Below are 21,060 nucleotides of genomic sequence, written 5' to 3'. Positions count from 1 at the left end.
AAGGAAATAGAGAAATAAAAGGACAGACTCCTGTTACTGATAACTTTGACATGGAAGGAAAACATCTAAGTTGATTTAAACTTTTATGTAATTGCCACTAATTTAAAATCATTTGAATATTTAAATATATATATATATATATATATATATATATATATATATATACACACACACACACACACACTGTATGGAAGGCACTCATTTAAAGTCATTTGAATTTAAATACTTGTACACTGTGAGTGTGAAACATTGAGCACACAGATTGAGTAAAAACTCTGTAATGTGATCCAGCCATGGTGGTATATGCCTGTAATCACAACAGTTGAAAAGCTGAGGTGGCAGAATTGTATGCTTGAGACCATCCTACATTACAAGCAGGGCACTGCCTCAAACAAAATAACAAAACACACTACTATCTGTGTGTCCCAATAATCTTTCGTAATCACCCATTATAAATTTCAAAAAAAATTTTCATCAAGGTAGTAATCTCTATTTTGGGGCACTAAAATCTTTATGAGTTCAAAATTTAACACTGTACATTTAGGTGAACAAACATGATTTGACTTAATATTTAATATTGAAAAGTAGATTTTATAAACTTTTAATTAAAACATTGGAATATATTTCTTTTAAGACACACTTGACCTTCAAATCTAAGACATAAAATTACCAATGTAACACGATCTATGCTTTGTAAGGCATCTTTTATAAATTATGAAAATTAAATTCACATTGATAATAGTGATATTTTCCTCTTGATTGGTTGATGCTCTGTTCTATATGTTTTACATGTAGAGAAATGTTTTTAAGAAATGTTCCAAAAAGTTTTCTTTCATAATTTTCAGTAATTATTCTATGAGATAAGTAAAGAAAGCTTTAAAAAAATCTTAACAGTAACTTAAGATAATTTTTCAAGATAGCACTGCTGTAACCTGAAAGACTGTGACTCCTAATAGTCATGTCTTCAAACAAAATTACTTCTGTGATGGTGTTAGGACATGAGGCCTTCCAGGAAGTGATTAGATCCTCTCATCATGGGTTTAATGAGTTTATAAAACAGGTCCAAGGGAGGATGTCTGCCCTTCCAACTTCTAAAGAAGTAGGACCAAATCTGTTGCCTCTAGCCTAGAAGAGGAACAGGGCACTCCAAGACCCCTACCATACTGGCATTTACAATCTTCCAGACTGCTGATATGTGAGAGAGAGAGAAAAATTCATTGATTATAAGCCACTTGGTTTATTGCATCTTGATACAGGTGTCTGAATGAATTAAGATGATACTCCACTATTTTTACCTGTTTATTTTTAAGCCACTTTTCCTTTATATGACCTTGAACTCATGTTAATTTTGCCAAAGACAAGAAAAGAAGAAACTGTTCAGAAAGCTAGCAATGTAGAAATCATTTTTTCCAAAGAATGAGAAGCATACAGTACTGTTGCAGGTTATATGAATATCAGACTGGTTAAATGGCAGTGGGAGACAGCGGGAACGTGGTAAAAGAAAATATGATATGTTAGCTGCTTTTTCAAATGATTCCTTCCATCAAGGGAAAGTATCATTTATCATAGAGCTCACTCACAGAGATGAAACATGATCCTAGGCCAAGCTGAAGAGATTATAGGCTTCAGTAGACAGGAAGGAGTTTTTTGGAGCAATTTTCATGAGCTCTTGGGGTCATAGGAAGGTAAGACAAAGGCTACTGTCAGTAGATGTGTGTGTGTGTGTGTGTGTGTGTGTGTGTGTGTGTGTGTGTGTGTGTGTGTGTGTGTGTGTGTGTGTAATGTGCTTAATGCATGACAGATCATGTACAAATTGTCACTGAGTGTTCAGATTTATCTCCCCCTCTCTTACTCTCTTTTTCTCTCTTCTCTCCTCTGTCTCTCTCTCTCTCTTACTGAAAATGTTTTCTTGGCTGCAGGGGAAATAAACAAGTATGCTTCAATGTATTTCAGTATAGTAGCAATGCAAAGGCAAAAATGATAGAAGCTCAGTGTTTTTATTCATCTGCATGCCTATTTTACCCATGTCCACTGGAAAACACCTTTTGAGAGTCATTGTTTTAAAAGCATCCATCATTTGATCAAGTTTAGATTACAATTTTGTCATTAAATTTCCTCAAGTAAGTGAGATGAATAAAACGGTAATACATTAACTCCAAACCTACTTTAAGAATTATATATTTGTAAAGATACTTACTAACATTCAGATTCAGAGGAAAATATGAAGAACCTCCAAACCACCTTTCATCAAGTGTCTCTGTGAAATAGTGAATTAATTTGGCTTACATGCAAATTTCAGCTGAGTGGTTGGTAGAGGTCTCATTTGCTCTTCAGAGTTTACGATGTTTTCTATGGACTCTACATTATGATAACCATGTTTCAGACAGATTTGAATCTCAATACTTCAGAGGAGGTAATATAGTGGCCCCATTTTACATATATAGTTATTGGTTAGTCACTTTCCCAAAGCAATTTGGCTGAGTGATTCATATGTAGATTGGGCATCAGGAACACTGGCAAGCAAACTCTACACCCACCTTAGTGTTACAAATGATACTGTAAGGAACTGTGGAGCCTGGTGACAATTCCTCAGCCAAAGATGTAGAAAATTTCCAATTTTAGCTATAATGTTGGGACTATCATTTTGTGTGCTTAGGATTGGCCATTGCCTGTCCAATTCCATGATAACAATTATTTGGAGACAGACGTACAGAATGAATTGATGTGGTCCATGGGTCCAAAGCAAATTCTATAACTGTTCTTTGGCTGTTAGCCATTTGCTTTTTTTTCCTCTTCCCTTCTGTAAGTTACCAACAGAAAGTAACAGGAATATTTCCACTGTACGTGTGTGTGTGTGTGTGTGTGTGTGTGTGTGTGTGTGTGTGTGCTGGTACTATAGTTTGAACTCGGGGCCTGGATACTGTCCCTTAGATATTTTTGGCTCAAAGATAGTGTTCTTTGACTTGAACTTCACTTTTGGCTTTTTACTTGGTAATTGGGCATATGAGTTTCACAGACTTTCATGTCTTGGCTGACTTTGAGCCCTGATCCTCAGATCTCAGCCTTCTTGAGTAGCTAGCATTATAAGCATGAGCACTGGTATACTTGGCTGTACTCTTAGTTGAAAAAAATCATTTTAAGACCTATAATGAAGTAAATGAAACTGCAGCTAACTGCCAGTTGATTCTATAACTCTGCTTCCATATTGGAGAAGAGCTGTAACACAGGAAGGAGCACTCTATAAGAAGCACTATTTGTTATGAAATGTAAGATATACAACTAGTCATGTTCATGAAATGATCAGGTCAATTCATATCTTATACTATGTGTATACTATGTGTATATCCACATTATAGATACTATATGCACACTTTACTGGACTATTTACTTTCTGATTGTTTATTACATTATGCTATACAATTATAAGGTGATGGGTTTGGGGAAGTAATAAGATTTTTTTAAAAATATCTACTTTTAAACCTATAGATTTTACTGCATTTTGGAATGGGGAGGATTGTCCTGTGGTCAAATTGAGCTATAAAGATTAAATTGAATTATTCCCATGAAACAGCTTTTAAATCTCCCGAGAATGGACAAGTCCCACAAGAAAGGGAAGACAGATTGCAAAGGGAATGTTTCTCGAATATGGCCTAATAGAGAGGTTAGCACTACATCAGGCAAAGGCTGGTCCTTCCTTTATCTTTGCATTGCCACTTTGTAATCAGTGAGGATTACCATACCCTTGATACCTCATTTATTGATTGCTCAAGTCTACTGATAAATTCTGAACTTCCCAAGGCTCAATTACCACATCTGAATCTATAAACTCTGGCTAAGGACAAAATCATCATGATTTCCAAAACCCTGGCTTTGCTCCACAGTGACTTGGAAGCTTGGAACAAAGCTGATGTAGTAGATATTGTGCCTTTGGGGAAATTCTTAAACTTGAGTATAAGAATGAAAGAATTTATACTTCAGTATTTAAAAGAGCAAGCCATTTCCATCCCTTAAGGAATTTCAAAGAAACAGGCCAGAATTATGCCTGGGGGAGGAGGGGTAATGATGTGAATTCTCATTGAGACGAGGTGATGGAGGCAATTTAGGAGAAAAAATTGCATTCTTTTCCCTTTATATTATGAAGGTTAAAACTAAGGCTGTCTACCTGCACAGTAAAAGTGTTTTCTTGGGACTTTTTTCCAAGTGCATTAGTGCCAAATGGACTCTCCATGCCTCATATTAATGAAACTGCCAATTAAACCTTGAGGAATAAAGTTTTCTAGGAAAGTTTTAGATAACTTGAGAAGTACTACAGCAGTAAATAAAAATATTCTAAATGTCAAAGTTTTGACTATTGATTACCTCAGATAAAGAAATGATAGAGCATGTCAACATCCAGACAATTGTATTTTCTCTCCTTTTTCTCTTTTACTTCACCTGTTTATTAATGTAGTCAGTGACTACATTAATATATCTCATTCTTTTAAGTTAAAAGGCATGTGCCATGACTCATGTTTGTAATCCTAGCTACTCAGGAGGCTGAGATCTGAGATTGTGGTTCAAAGTCAGCCCTGGCAGCAAAGCCTGTGAGACTCTTTTCTCCAATTAACTAACAAAGAGCTAGAAATGAAAATAGAGATCAAGAAATAGAATGATAGCCTTGAACATAAAAGCTCAGGAACAGTTCCCAGGCCCTGAATTTGAGCCCCAGGACCAGTACCACACAAAGTATGAGAGAGAGAGAGAGAGAGAGAGAGAGAGAGAGAGAGAGAGAGAGAGAGAGAGAGAGAGAGAGAGAGAGCATAAACCTGAGAGGCAGAGAGATTTGTAGTTAAATATGTATAGAGGCCATAAAGGTTTCCTTTACAAGAGTTGCCATCGGGACTTTAGTTATTTCTACAAAAGGCTCAGGCTCTCCTGATTGAAGCACCAGTACGAGACCAAGAGAAATGATGTCTTCATTATCTTCTTGGCTTTTAATTAGCTCAATAGGTTTAGCAGGATAGCAAACCATGGTGCTCTTCACTGTTCATGAAATTTATCTAGTCTAAAATTCCAGAAATTTGTGGTCCCAGTATCAGTATCCCTTTGTTAGCAGATTGAGTTTAAAGGAACTGATATATTATGAAATAGTTTTTGGAAATAATATTGTGTAGTAATGGGAATTAGTAAATAATTTCATGGCTCACATCTTCAGACCAGAACTCAAGAAAAAATGTAATAACAAGACAATGTAGGTGAATTAGGCATCCTAAGTTCATATAAGTAAGTGGGAGAATTGTCAAAGTCCTTGGACACAAGACAAGAATGGGCCAATAATGTCACTCAACCTTTCAGAACCAGTGGGGAAGTAAATTTTCCAAACAAAAGGAATTGGAAACTTTTTGTAAATCTTCTAAAGTGCTGGCAATCTTTACCTCAAATGAAATTTCTTCAAGCAAACTTACTTTTCACCTTAGACGTCAATGGCAATTTTCAAAGGTATGAATTAGTATGAAATTCCAAAATATAAAATATTTATTATAAACCAGGTGCTGATGGTTCACAACTATAATCCTATCTACTCAGAGGAGGCTGAAATCACAGAATCATGGTTTGAAGTCATCCCAGGCAGGAAAGCCCATGTGAATTTTATCTAATTAATCACACACACACACACACACACACACACACACACACACACACACACACACACACACACACACACACACACACACACAAGCTGAAAGTGGAGTTGGGTCTCAACTGGTAGAGTGACAGCTTTGAACAAAAATGTTTAGGGACAGCTCCCAGGCTGAGTTCAAAACTTAGGGTCAGCACACACACACACACACACACACACACACACACACACACACACACACACACACACACACAAACACACACACACACACACACACACACAATCACTATAGGTTATATTTACCAAGGAGAAGAAAAAAGATCCAGATCAATTATATCCTAAAGCATGTCCAGATACTTCAATGATCATATTTCAAAGGAGTTTTAACAAAAGATAAGATGGTTCACTTTTGCCTTGATTATAAAAGGTAAGTTGAAGGCATCCAGTGTGAAGTAATATACATTTTACTCTTCTTCTTGTTAAATGGGACTTAATATTACACAGTACAAATCATGTATAAAACAAATGTACTGCACTGTTGATGAGAATGTAAACTTGTTCTGCCACTCTGGAAACCAGTATGGAGGTTCCTCAAAGACTAAACAGAGTTCTCCTAAGATCCAGCAATCCCATTCCATTTACCCAAATGATCACAAACAAAGGCACACTAAAGCTACCAGCACAGCTATGTTCATTGCACCATTATTTACCATAACTAAGATATGGAACCAACCCAGATGCCCCTTAGCAAATGAATGGATCAGGAAATGTGGTAAATGTGATACACACACACACACACACACACACACACACACACACACACACACACACACACACACACACACATAATGGAATTCTATGCCTCCATCAGAAAAAAATGGCATTGCCCCATTCATAAGAAAACGAAGATCTGGAAAAAAATTTATTAAGAGAAATAAGTCAAATCCAAAGAAACATAGGCTCCATGGTTAACCTCATTTGTAATAATTAGTATATATCTAGCATAGTCCTAGCAGAGAACCACATTAGCCCAATAGCTATGTACACATGACCATATGAAATTATGCTCATTGAAATGAACTCCATGGTATGGAAACAAAAGAATATACTTTTTAGTTTACTATTTTTTTAATTAAATTTTATTTTTTTGTGAACATACTGTACAGAGGGGTTACAATTACATGGGCAGGATAATGCGTACATTTCTTATCAAGCATTGCATATAGCTCTTTTGTTTTTCTATTTTTTCTCCTCTGGTTTATTCCCTATGGATTCTGTTTTGGGTTTTGGTAACTCTTTGTCTTGTATATAAGTTTATGTGATTTGGGGAAAGGAATGGGAATCAGAGAAACTGCGGGACAAAGGGTAAAATGCAACAGTAATACTCACTAGACACTATGCTGGCAATGAGCCTACAACTTGGCAGGGAGGGGAGTCAAGGGAGAGGGAAAGCAGGAGAAACTGAGGGATGAAATAATAGTATTCAAAAAGAAATGTATTTATTACCTTACTCATGTAACTGTAACCCATCTGTACATCACCTTTACAATATAGAAATTTTTAAAAAATAAATAAAATCCATTTGCAGTGTAAAAACAAACAAACAAATATAACAAGGCCATAAATGATGGAAGATGTAGAAAATGTGTAATGACTTCAGATCCCCCAAAAGATAATATAGTGGAGGCTCCCTGGATTTTCTTTTTTTTTATTGTGAAAATACTGTACAGAGGGGTTATAATTACATGGGCAAGATAATGAGTACATTTCTTATCAAGCATTGTAGCCTCCTCCTTTGTTTTCCTGGATTTTCTTTTTAACCTCATGTGCTATCATCATGGTATCAACAACTCAGAGAGACAAATACTTTTAGAAACAATACTTTTATAATCTTAGCACAAAGTCAAGATGTTGAGCACAATCCACTGAAAACCAGGATAACACTCTACCCTTCCACACACATACACACACACTCACATACACATGCAAACACACACACTGCATTGAACACAGGGGGCACATGGATGACATTTATGTAGTTTTCCAATCCAATCTATTTCTCCTACAAGTGTCACCCAGAGAAAACTTCTCTCTCTCGTTAAGTTACATAGCATGGAGAAAGGCAGTTAAAAGAGGTTTTTTTTATGTCCTTCCCCCACACTATGAGCCCTGCTTTTACTGTATTTGATGATGGTATAATTTGTAGAGGGGAAGGGAAAAAAAACTAATCGTTTAAATAGGGATACAGGTAGACCCATTGCAACAATGAGATGTACAAGTTGTTATGTCGAAAAACGAACCTTACAACTTTGACTGGGGGAGGGCTGGGGCAGGGGGAGATTCAAAGATGGGAAGGGGTAATAAAGGAGGAGGGAACAATGCTTGATAAGAAATGTTCTCATTATCTTTCCCGTGTAATTGTAACCCCTCTGTACGATATTTTCACAATAAAAAAGAGAAGGTTTTAATGAAATTCTTTATATCTAAAAATGTCAGATTTCCTTAAAATCAAACAAATAAGTAACTTTTATTTTTATTTTTTATTATTTTTTTTTAATATTATTTTATTTTATTTGAGAACATACTGTACAGAGGGGCTACAATTACATGGGCAGGATAATTCATACATTTCTTACCAAGCATTGCAGCCTCCTCCTTTGTTTACCCTTCACCTCCCTTCCCAGCCTCCCCCCTCCCCCCACCCAATTATACCCCCCTCCCCCCCCACCGACATTGTAAAGCTGGTTTTGACATGACATTTTGTACTTCTCATTGTTGCAACAGGTCCACCTGAATCCTTAAACGACTTGTTTGCCCCCTCTCCTCCACATGTTATACTGACATCAAATATAGTGAAAGCGGGGGTTACACTGTGGGGGAGGGACATACAAAGCAACAAAGAAATAATCTTATAAATGCGTTAGAAACATATGCATGAAAGAAACGAAAACATTAAAATACATATTTAAGGGTTCATTTTCCTAACATCACATTATCTGACCTTTTCTGCTTGACTCATACCTATACTAGATATTGCAAATAAGGGAAACCATGGGACCTATGCTTCTTTGGGCCTGGCTTACTTCACTTAATATAATTTTTTCCAAGCCTTTCCATTTCCTAACAAATGGGGAAATACCATTCTTTCTGATGGAGGCATAGAATTCCATGGTGTATATATACCACATTTTCTTGATCCATTCATCTACTGAGGGGCATCTGGGTTGGTTCCATATCTTAGCTATGGTAAATAATGCTGCAATAAACATAGTTGTGCTGGTAGCTTTAGTGTGGTCTTGTTTGTAAACATTTAGGTAAATGCCCAAAAGTGGGATTGCTGGATCATAGGGGAGATCTATGTGAAGTCTTTTGAGGAACCTCCATACTGCTTTCCAAAGTGGTTGAACAAGTTTACATTCCCACCAACAATGAAGTAAGGTTCCTTTCTGTCCACATCCCTCCAGCATCTGTTGTTGTTAGAGTTCTTGATTTTTGCTGTTCTAACTGGAGTGAGGTGATATCTCAATGTTGTTTTGATTTGTATTTCTTTTATGGCTAGGGATGTTGAACATTTCTTCATGTGTCTATTGGCCATCCTTCTTTCTTCTTCAGAGAAGCTTCTCTTTAAGTCTTTCGCCCACTTACAAATAAGTAACTTTTTATATCAAGGAATTAAAGGACTCCAATGGAAAGGAAAACATATATCAGTAAATACCTTTTGAAATGAGATCACTATAGTTATATAGCAAATACTTTATAGCAAGCTTCACAAGAAAAGTATCTCAATAATTAGATGAATTAATGTGTTTGAGATGAATAAGAATGAAATGAAAAGACTCACTAATATGTACAACATCATAATAAGGAGATAGAAGGTATAAAGAAGACTCAAATAAAAAATATAACGGCAAATTATGATGTCTCAGTTTAAATATTAATATAATGAGGATTCATGTCCAAGTAGTTTATTTGCAAATGCACAAATAGAACAAGGAGGCAGACGCCAGTGGCTCACACCTGTAATCCTAACTACTCAGGAGGCTGAGATCTGAGGATTCTAGTTTAAAGACAGCCCAGGCAGGAAAGTCTCTGAGACTCTTATCTCCAATGAATCACAGAAAAAAGAAATGGTACTGTGTCTAGTTGTAGTAATAGCCTTGAGAGAAAGAGCTTAAGGACAGTGCTCAGATCCAGAGTTCAACCCCCAGGACTGGCAGAAAAAGAAAAATATAGATCAATAAAACTTGTTGATATTGGTTTAAGAAGAATGAAGGACTTAAGGTAGAATGATAGATAAGGTGAAGCTGATCAGGATACTTTGCTTGCATTTGTGGAAATGTTACAAAGAAACTTCTCTCACATACCTAATACATGCCAAATATATATTGATAAAATATATATATATGGGTAAATGTATAAGTATGAGAAATAAGGGTAAAGAATAGACATCTTGAACATATTACAACCAAAATCACTTAATGCAGAAAATAGACTGAAACTAACTGAAAAGATTATTATAAAGTTGTAGTATTCATGTTCCTGGAGAACAAGAAAAAAATGAAAAAGAGACAAGACTATAAAGTACTTTAAATATGGCACTCCCAAACTTGGTGAAAGACAGAACCCATTAATTCAAGAATTTGATCATAAAACAACTAGGTTAAGCTCAAAGAAATCTGTACCATGACACATCACAAACTTCCATAATAAAAGACAATGAAAAAAATTATGAAACCAGCAATATTGAAATGATATATTAGCTACATGAATAAAGCACCTGGATTGACATAGGAGTTGTCACTGAGACCAGAGGGAAGTGATCCAACATTTTGAAATACTCAAAGGAAAGAACTGTCAACCCACACTTTTATATCTAAAGGAAATACCTTTCAAGGAAAATAAGACATCAAAACACTATCAGACAAAGGAAAATAATTTGTCATTTTCATGTATACTCTAAAATGAGAGCTAATAAAAATTATTCAAAAGGGAATGAACCAATAAAGAGGAAATGTAAGGAATTAAAAATGAAAATAATAGGCTAAAATGGATAATTGCTATAAATTTTCCTTTTCTTGAGTTTTCCCAATTATATTTCATAGTTGGAGCAATAATAATATTATCTGATATAATGTCAAGTACATAACATGCAAATAATAAGACAGCTATAAAAAAGTAAGGGAAATTAAATGCATTTAAAGGAATTAAAGCTTTATATTTCACTCAAATCATGAGGTCAGTACACTATAAGTAGTAACATATGACTTCTAAGGAGTCACAAATATATTAGTAGAGATACACTAAGTGAATCAAAACTAAATTCTAAAAACCACTCAAGAAATAGATAAAAACTATGAATGATAGGAATGAAGAAAATGAAAAACAGCAGATGGCATAAAATGAATAGACATTTAACATTTATATCTAACATAGTTACATTAAATATAAATGGCTTAATATCCTAATTACACTTTTTGAAAGACTGAATTTTATAACATGACCCAAGTATTTTCTTTCAACAAGTATTCACTTCAAATATAATAATAGGAATTGGTTAAAAGCAAGAGGATGAGAAAAACTATATCACAGTTTCAATACACTGAAAAAAGAATGCATAGCTATATTAGTATCAAATAAAGTATTTTTAATGGTAATGAACATCACCAGAGAAAGAAATTAACAATATATAATGTTTTATAGGCCAATCTTTGAGGGAAAAATTAGCAGTTCTGAATAGAGCTGTTAATATATGAAACAAAAGATAGTACATAGCTGGAAAAAGAAATACATACTCAATTATAGGTGAAAATATCTACCCTTATTAACCATCTGTCATATACATGCACTCTGCTAGACATTTAGAACACAGTCGTAAAAACTCACCCTTTGAAACCCATGGTTTATTAGAGGAGCTCATATTGTTTATTAAGATTATAAAGGACATAAAGGTAATCTTTAATAGTGCAATATTGCTTGTTTAAAGTATGTTATTTTAAACGTGAATAATGTGAAGATAAATATGTAACTCTCAATTTATAGAATTTAACAAAATTTGTTTTGCTCTGATGGCATTTCCCAGACATAATAACATCTATGTAAGCTTTGGTAGATTACAAATCTATCCACAGCTAGGAAGCAACCTACAGCTAGGAAAATGGAATTCTCTGCATGTCTCCAAGTATTTGTTTTTCTCCCAGAGACACAATTCACACTGATTCTGTTTCTGCTGGTCCTTTTGCTTACAAGTGTCAACTGGTAGACTGATTGAAACTCGAAGAGCATAAAATTAATGCATTATGAAGAGGGAAATCGGAGACACACTGAAAGTAAGACTCAAAGTGACAGAAAATATCAAGATAAAATGATACGATGACTTACCACTGTATAGATTTGATGCTTTCGTCTTTTAGCCAGGTCAATTATGTTGACGCCATTGTAGTAAAGATTTTCTATGCATCCATGGAAGTTTTTCTTTAAAAAGGTCCCAGGTTTTCCTGGTACTGGAATTCCTCCAAAACTAAGCTTTATGGGGAAAAAAATAAAATCATTTTAGTGATAAGTTCTTAGAGAGTAGAACAGGATAGGAAACAAGTACATTTCACTAGATTCACTTGTATGTATCAGCCAACTGGCTCAAATAATTATAGATGCCACTTGATTACACATTTAAAAGGATACTGATTACCCTGTGTAAAAATAACTATAATTGCTTGCTTGTTAAAGACTGATTTTTACAAAACCATTCTCATTTCTCTTCTAAATCTTCTTAATATTAAATAAAACAATAATTTACAGGCAAAAGAAAAAGAGGAAAGAAAATTGACATCTTTATATTTATCTCTTACACAAATATCTTAGTAATCAGGGTCATATCACAGCCAAGACTCAGGCAAAACACACTCCTATTTGGCTGAGGCAAACTTGGTTTATAAGCCTCCATTGTATCCCAAAGGCCTTACACCCAAAGATATTGTGAAATTCTTATCTAAAAAAGTTAAGTATAGGAAAAAATACAAATAGTCCATGGTTTTATAAAGTAAGGGAGAATCAGTGAAGTCGAGTCATATTTACTTGTGAATAATGGCAGTTATTAGACATTTGTGGTCAAAAGTAAAAGAATGCAATGTTGCCTGAAAACTACAGGGATTAAAATTGGCTGACAAGTTTGGTATTGGTAATAAAATACTGCACATTGAATGCAGTCAGTGAGTAAACACACAAACCATGTGCAGATGCTTCTGGGAAGGGTGTGGCCTATTAATTTCCTTAAATATATTTATTTTCATTAGAAATCTATGCAAAATGGTTATAGACCCTGTTCTACTATGCAAGACAAAAAGTATTATTTCTTTTTTTATTATTAATAAGTTTTTCATTATGAAAATACCATACAGAGGGGTTACAATTACATGAGCAAGATAATGAGTACATTTCTTATCAAGCATTGTTGCCTCTTCCTTTGTTTTTCCCTTGTCATCTTTGCCCTCCCATCTCCACAACTACATTCCCTTCCCTCTGCCCCCCGCACGGACAAAGATGTAAAGTTTGTTTTTCGACATACCATCTTGTACATTTCATTGTTGCAATGGGTCCACCTGTATCCCTATTTAAACAATTTCTTTTTTCCCTTCCCCTGTCCAAATTATACCAACATCAAATACAGTGAAAACAGGAGTTATACCATGGGGGAGGGACATACAAAACAAAAAAAAATCATCTTATAAATATGTTAGAAACAATAGCAAGAAAGAACAACCATTTGAGTCTTTATCTTGGGGTTCATTTCGCCTAACATCAACTTATCTGATCTTGTCTTCTCGTCTCAGACATATATTAGTTATTGCAAATAAGGGAAACCATGGGATCTATGTTTATTTTTTTAATTTAATTTTATTTTATTTGTGAACATACTGTACAGAGGAGTTACAATTACATGGGCAGGATAATGCGTGCATTTCTTACCAAGCATTGCAGTTTCCTCCTTTGTTTACCCTTCACATCCCTTCCCAGCCTCCCCCCTCCCCCCAATCCCAATCCTTCCCCTCCCCCCCCCCCACCGACATTGTAAAGCTCGTTTTGGACATGACAACTTGTACTTCTCATTGTTGCAAAAGGTCCACCTGTATCCTTAAACAACTGTTTTTTCCCCATCTCCTCCACAAGTTATACTGACATCAAATATAGTGAAAGCAGGGGTTATACTGTGGGGGAGGAACATACAAAGCAACAAAGAGATACTCTTATAAATGCGTTAGAAACAAATGCATGAAAGAAAAAAACATTAAAATATACATCTAAGGGTTGACTTTCCTGACATCACATTATCTGACCTTTTCCGCTTGACTCATACCTATACTAGATATTACAAATAAGGGAAACCATGGGACCTATGTTTCTTTGGGCCTGTCTTACTTCACTTAATATAATTTTTTCCAAGCCTTTCCATTTCCTAACAAATGGGGAAATGTCATTCTTTCTGATGGAGGCATAGAATTCCATGGTGTATATATACCACATTTTCTTGATCCATTCATCTATTGAGGGGCATCTGGGTTGGTTCCATAACTTAGCTATAGTAAACAATGCTGCAATAAACATTGTGGTGCTGGTAGCTTTAGTGTGGTCTTGTTTGTAAACATTTGGGTAAATGCCCAAAAGTGGGATTGCTGGGTCATAGGGGAGTTCTATGTGAAGTCTTTTGAGGAACCTCCATACTGCTTTCCAAAGTGGTTGAACAAGTTTACATTCCCACCAACAATGAAGTAAAGTTCCTTTCTGTCCACATCCCCTCCAGCATCTGTTGTTGTTAGAGTTCTTGATTTTTGCTGTTCTAACTGGAGTGAGGTGATATCTCAATGTTGTTTTGATTTGTATTTCTGTTATGGCTAGGGATGTTGAACATTTCTTCATGTGTCTATTGGCCATCCTTCTTTCTTCTTCAGAGAAGTTTCTCTTTAAGTCTTTCACCCACTTATTTATTGGGCAGTTGTTTCTTTGAGGATTTGTTGTTGGGGGGTTTAATTTTTTGAGTTCCAAGTATATTTTAGATATGAGACCCTTGTCCTTTGTATGGCTAGTAAAGATCTTCTCCCAATCCGTGGACTTTCTATTGATCTTGCTAGCTATGTCATTTGCCCTGCAGAAGCTCTGCAACTTTATGCAATACCATTTGTCCAACCTTTCTTTGATTTGTTGTGTTTCCGGGTCTCTATTCAGAAAATTTCGGCCTGAGCCAAGGAGACCTAGGGTTTCTCCTATTCCATCCTGTAATGTTTTCAGAGTGTCTGCTTTGAGTTCAAGGTCTTTGATCCATTTGGAGTTGATTCTGGTGCAGGGTGATATATAAGGATCTAGCTTAAGTTTTCTACATGTAGTTAACCAATTTTGCCAGCACCATTTACTGAAGAGGTTGTCTTTCTTCCATTCTATTGTTTTAGCTCCCTTATCAAAGATTAGATGGCTATAGGACTGTAGGTTCACTTCTGGGTTTTCAATTCGATTCCATTGGTCCTGAGGTCTGTTCTTATGCCAATACCAAGCTGTTTTGATTACTATGGCTGTATAGTAGAGTTTGAAGTTTGGTATTGATATTCCTCCAGCAGTGTTCTTTCCATTGAGGAGCGTTTTTGCTATTCGGGGTCTTTTATTGTTCCATATGAATTTTTGGATTGCCTCTTCTATTTCCTTAAAGAATGAGGTTGAAATTTCGATAGGTATTGCGATGAATTTGTAGATAGCCTTGGGATGTATTGCCATTTTCACGATGTGAATCTTTCCAATCCAGGAGCATGGGAGGTTTTGCCATTTTTTAAGTTCTGTGTTGATTTCCTTTTTCAAGATTTTAAAGTTTTCATCATAGAGGTCCTTCACTTCTTTAGTTAAGTTAATTCCTATGTATTTTATTTTTTGTGGGGCTATTACAAATGGAGTTGCTTTCCTAATTTCAGCCACACTTTTCTCATTATTGGCATACAGAAAAGCCATTGATTTTGGGGGGTTAATTTTATAACCTGCTACTTTGCCAAAGTTTTGAATCAGCTTGAGTAATTTGGGAGTGGAGTCTATGGGATTCTTTAAATACAAGATCATGTCATCTGCAAAGAGGGAGAGTTTTATTTCTTCTTTCCCTATTTGGATCCCCTTTATGTCTGCATCTTGTCTTATTGCTGTATCTAGGCATTCTAAAAAAATACTAGATTGAAGAGAAGTGGAGAGAGTGGGCATCCTTGTCTTGTTCCTGAGTTAAGAGGAAATGGCTTTAGTTTTTCACCATTGAGTATAATGCTGGCTGTAGGTTTGTCATATACAGCCTTTATTATATTGAGGAATGTTCCATGGACTCCTAATTTTTCCAAAACCTTCATCATGAAGAGGTGTTGGATCTTGTAGAATGCTTTTTCTGCATCTATTGAGATAACCATGTGGTTCTTATTCTTGCTCCTGTTGATGTGATGAATAATATTAATTGATTTGCGTATATTGAACCAGCTTTGCATCCCTGAAATGAATCCTGTTTCATCATGGTGTATGATTTTTTGGATGAATTGTTGAAGTCGATTGGCCAAAATTTTGTTGAGAAGTTTTGCATCAATGTTCATCAAAGAAATGGGTCTATAGTTCTCTTTCTTTGATGAGTCCCTGCCTGGTTTTGGGATGAGGGTTATGATGGCTTCATAGAATGTGTTCGGTAGTGAGCTTTCTCTTTCAATTTCATTGAAGAGTTGGAGGAGTATTGGTGTGAGCTCTGCTTTGAAGGCCTTGTAAAATTCCGCTGTAAAACCATCTGGTCCTGGACTTTTCTTAGCTGGGAGGTCTCTTATTGCTGTTTCTATTTCAATGCTTGATATGGGCCTGTTAAGCTGGTTTAACTCATCTTGGTTTAGTTTTGGCATGTCAATATTTGCTAGGAAAAGGTCCATTTCTGTCAAGTTCTCAAACTTATTAGCATAAAGTTTTGAGAAGTATTCCTTTATAATGTTCTGAATCGTGGTTGTTTCCGTGGTGATGTTTCCATTCTCATCTCTGAGTTTACTAATTTGGGTGTGTTCTCTTCTTTTTCTGATAAGATTTGCTAAGGGTCTGTCAATTTTGTTAAGTTTTTCAAAGAACCAACTCGTTGTTTTGTTGATTCTTTCTATAGTTTTTTTGGATTCTAATTCATTTAATTCTGATTTAATTTTGATTATTTCTTTCCGTCTACTGGATTGGGGTTTATCTTGCTGCTCTTTTTCAAGGAGGTTTAGATGTGTCCTTAAATTGCTAGTTTCAGATCTCTCCAATTTGTTGATGTAGGAGCTCAGAGCTATAAACTTGCCTCTGAGTACTGCCTTTGCTGTGTCCCAGATGAGCTGGTAATTTGTGTGTTCATTTTTGTTGAATAGCAAGAACATTTGAATTTCCTTTCTAATCTCTTCCATGACCCACTCTTGATTCAGCAGTGTGTTGTTCAGCCTCCATGTGATACCGGACTTTCTTTGGTGGCTTTTGGTGTTGAGTTCTAATTTTATTCCCTTGTGGTCAGAGAGAATGCAAGGTATAACTTCAATGTTTCTGAGTTTAGACAAGTTTGCTTTGTGGCCTAAAATGTGGTCTATTTTAGAAAACGTTCCATGTGCTGCTGAGAAGAACGTGTATTCTGATGCTGCTGGGTTAAATGTTCGGTAGATGTCTGTTAAGTCTAGTTGATATATGCAGCTGTTTAGATCTGTGGTTTCTCTGTTGAGTTTTTGCCGAGTTGATCTATCTAGTGGGGAGAGTGGTGTGTTAAAATCCCCAACAATTAATGTCTTTGGATCTATATGGGATTTGAGGGAAAGTAGTGTTTCTTTGATAAATTTGAGTGCTCCATTGTTTGGCGAATAGATATTTAGAATTGTAATATCTTCCTGAAGGAGAGATCCTTTAATTAGCATGTAGCAACCTTCTTTATCTCTTCTCACGAATTTTAATTTGAAGTCTATTTTATCTGATATTAGGATTGCAACTTCCGCCTTTTATGGTGGCTGTTTGCTTGGTAGATTTTGTTCCAACCTTTGACATTGAAAATGTGTTTGTTTTTACGGGCAAGATGTGACTCCTGCAGGCAGCAGATAGAAGGGTCTTGTTTTTTAATCCAACTAGACAGTCTATGTCACTTAATTGGAGAGTTCAGTCCGTTAACGTTAAGAGATAAGACTGAGAGGTATTTGGGAGTGCCTGCCATGTTATCCACCTTCTTGAGGGCTGTGAAAACTGAGTTCTTCCTATGGTTCTTGGATTCTCAGTTTGGGTGCAGTTTCTTGGCCTTTGTTGCGGTCTTGTTTGTTTTCTATGCATAGGACATCTTTAAGAATCTTTTATAGGGCTGGTTTGGTAGAGATGTATTGTTTCAATTTTTCTTTGCTATGGAAGGTTTTTATTTGGCCTTCAGTTATGAAGGAGAGTTTAGCTGGGTACAGTATTCTTGGTTGATAGTTGTTTGTTTTTAGGGCATGACATACATCATTCCAGGCTCTTCTTGCTTTGATTGTCTCTGCTGAGAAATCTGAGATGATTCTAATTGGTTTCCCTTTATAGGTGATTACCCTTTTCTCCTTGACAGCTTTAAGGATCTTTTCCTTGGTCTGAGTTGATCCTGTGTGGATTATAATGTGACAGTGGGATGTCTTATTCTGGCCTGGTCTATTTGGGGTTCTAAAAGCTTCTTGTATCTGAATAGGCCTATCTTTTTGTATGTTTGGGAAGTTCTCTGCCTGGATCCTGTTAAACAAATTTCCTAGAGCATTAACTTCTCTTTCTAGGTGCTCCTCTACACCCATTATCCTTAGATTAGGCCTTCTGATGGTGTCTTCCAGGTGTTGGATAGATATATCATATTTCTTGGACTTGTCTTGGATGGTTGTATGTTCTTTCTCTATAATATCTAGGCTGTCTTCAACCCCTGAGATTCGATCTTCTGCATGGTCTAACCTGCTGTCAAGATTCTCTACTTTGTTTTTTTATCTCTTTTCCTTCTAATTGGTCAGCTTTGATGGCTTCAAGTTCTTTGTTGAAGCTCTGTTTTAGTTCTTGTATGAATTTCTTTACTTTCTTAATTTGGTGTTCAGTGTTTGTTCTCAAATCACTTAGTTGATTGGTTATGGTTTCTTTGGACTCCCATTCCTTCTGTTGGGTTCCATTCAGCATTCCCTTTGTGGTCTCCCTGACTTCCTTCAGCTCTTTTTTAATGGATTCCATGAATGCCTTTAGTGATCTTTGTGTATTCTCTACCTGTTCTCTCAATTCCTGAATTACTCTTTGGTTAGCTTCCTCCCGTTAGTGGGATTCCTGCAGTTCTCTTTGAGTGTTCTCAGCCTGCTCGCACCATTCCTCCCTTTCTCTTTGAGTATTCTCAAGTTGTTCATGCAAATCCTGTATCAGTTTTTGAGTAGCTTCCTCACGCTTATGATATTCCTGTATAAACTTTTGGGATGCCTCCTCTCTCTCCCTATCACGCTCATACAGAATCCTTTGTAAGTTTTCAAACTTCTCATTTATCATGTTTGCCACCAGTGTTTGTAGAGCTATTTGGGAACTCTCCTCTGGATTGTTCATTATCTGATCTGACCCCTGATTATCAAGATTGGGAATTGAGATACCCGGATTTGCCATTTTTCTTGTGTTTTTCTGGCTTACTCTGCCCATTTGAGATGAAAATAGCACCAGTTATGTGCTAGAACACTATCTTAAGGCAACCATCAACCAAAGTTTGCATTTATACAGTCAATAGTCTTCAGATACAATCTAGTTCAACAGATACATCTATTCAACATGAAACAACTATATGTTAATGGGCTTCGAACCGCAGAGAAGAATTTGGAAAACCAGAAATTTTTAGGGTTAGGGAGAGATGTGGTTAAAAAATAGGAATAGATTGGTGTGGGGAGGCACAGGGAGAGTTAACTATGTCCTAATCTCAATGCAGGAAATAGGTTGGGTAGGATGCAAGTAGAGAGAGAGAGAAAAAAAAGAAGAAAGGGAAAGGGAAATGAAAAGAGACCAGAAAAAAATAGAAACATAAAAATTAATATAGTTATGGAGATTGAAGACCATCTATTTAGAGAGGAATGTGAATATATTGAGAAAACAGGAGTGAGATAGAGGAGATGTGAAAAACTTTAAAAAATGCTTAAAATATTATATAGGTATAAAGAGGTAGTACTGCTATTAAGGAATTTAAGTCTTAGAGGTTTTGGATTGAGTAATAAATTTGTGGATTAAGTGTGTACACAACGGGGGATAGGGTCTCCTAGTTAACTATGGGTGTATTTGAGGATGTGCAGGACAAGAGTTAAGTCACATACAGAAGAACAAAATAGAGGAAAAGGTGAAAAGGATAAGAAAGGGAGAAAAAAAAGATCAGAAGTTCAGTAGAGCTAGACAAAAAACAAAAAGATAATTAAGAAAGAAAGAAAAAGAGAAAGAAGACAAGAAAAGAAAGGAAAACGCACATTCACGTATTCCTAAAATAAAAATTATAAGAGGGAAAAAAAAGTTACTGGAAAACAATTATTTTTTCAAAAAAGGCAAAAATTAAAGATTAATAAAAGTTTTAGAAAAGGAAAAAAAAATTTTATATATGTAAGGTACCAAAAAAAAAAAAAAAAAAGAAAAGAAGAAGAAGAAAAGAAAAGTTCTTTGATTTTATTTATTTTTTGGGGGGGAGGGGTGGGAAGAATCCTGTATCTACCTTTTGTCTGTAACCAGCCTCTTGTTGGCGTCTCTGGTCAGCTTGAGGTCCTGTGGCTTGATTGGTTTCTTAAGTCAGTTTGTTCGAACAGGCAGAAAAATGCTCTACTTTACCCAAGATTTTGAGATCCCCCTCCCAGGTTAGTTTAATGGGAAGGTGATCTGCTTTGAGAATCACAAAAGAGGGGTGATGAGGATAGGTGCTGGTAGAGTTGAGGCCTTTCAACAAACAGTAGCTTTTCCCTGTGGCTATTTTGTGTAAAACTCACAGAGCCCAGCCTGGAGCCATTCTCAGGGTTTCTGTTTTTCAATTGATTGTGGAGGCTGCTAGAGGGAGGGGCAGCCTCTGGCTCTGGTTACCCAGTGAGGAAAGCCACTCCAATGGCTGGTGCCTGAGCTGGGTGACTTTTCCCTGGATGGAGCTGAGTCTGGCAGGTCACTTCGCCATTAAGTTCTTGTGACCTGCTAAATGATTCGTTTTATTCCAAGGCCTGAGTTGGAGCTAGCAGCTCCTCCCAGTTTGTCGGTATCCAAGATGGAGATCACCGGTGCTGGGGGGGAGGGGTGGCCTTCCCTCCTCTGCTCCCTGAGAAGGAGTGAGGACGTCGGGCTTGTACTCACACTGAGTCTTGGATCCTGGGTTGTCTCTGGTCTGCAAACTGCAGGATGAGAATGTCCGCTCCTTGTCGGTTCTTGCTGGTGTTGAGTAGAATCCTCTCGCCCACTGCGTCTGG

At 36.2% G+C, this 21,060-nt stretch overlaps 1 protein-coding gene across 1 annotated transcript in view; it reads right to left on the bottom strand.

Annotated features, from left to right (window-relative positions):
* Cntnap5 (contactin associated protein family member 5) overlaps positions 1–21,060 on the bottom strand; it is a 948,142-nt gene that overhangs the window by 432,453 nt on the left and 494,629 nt on the right. Inside the window, exon 7 of the mRNA XM_069989436.1 lies at positions 11,999–12,142. Coding sequence (XP_069845537.1) covers positions 11,999–12,142 — 144 coding nt within the window. The remainder of the gene's footprint in view (positions 1–11,998; positions 12,143–21,060) is intronic.

This window comes from Dipodomys merriami, unplaced genomic scaffold, assembly GCF_024711535.1.
Source record: "Dipodomys merriami isolate MVZ:Mamm:240054 unplaced genomic scaffold, mDipMer1.0.p SCAF_38, whole genome shotgun sequence".
Lineage (NCBI taxonomy): Eukaryota > Metazoa > Chordata > Mammalia > Rodentia > Heteromyidae > Dipodomys > Dipodomys merriami.
The sequence above is the reverse complement of the archived record's forward strand: the minus strand, read 5'-3'. Positions and strand labels throughout refer to the sequence as shown.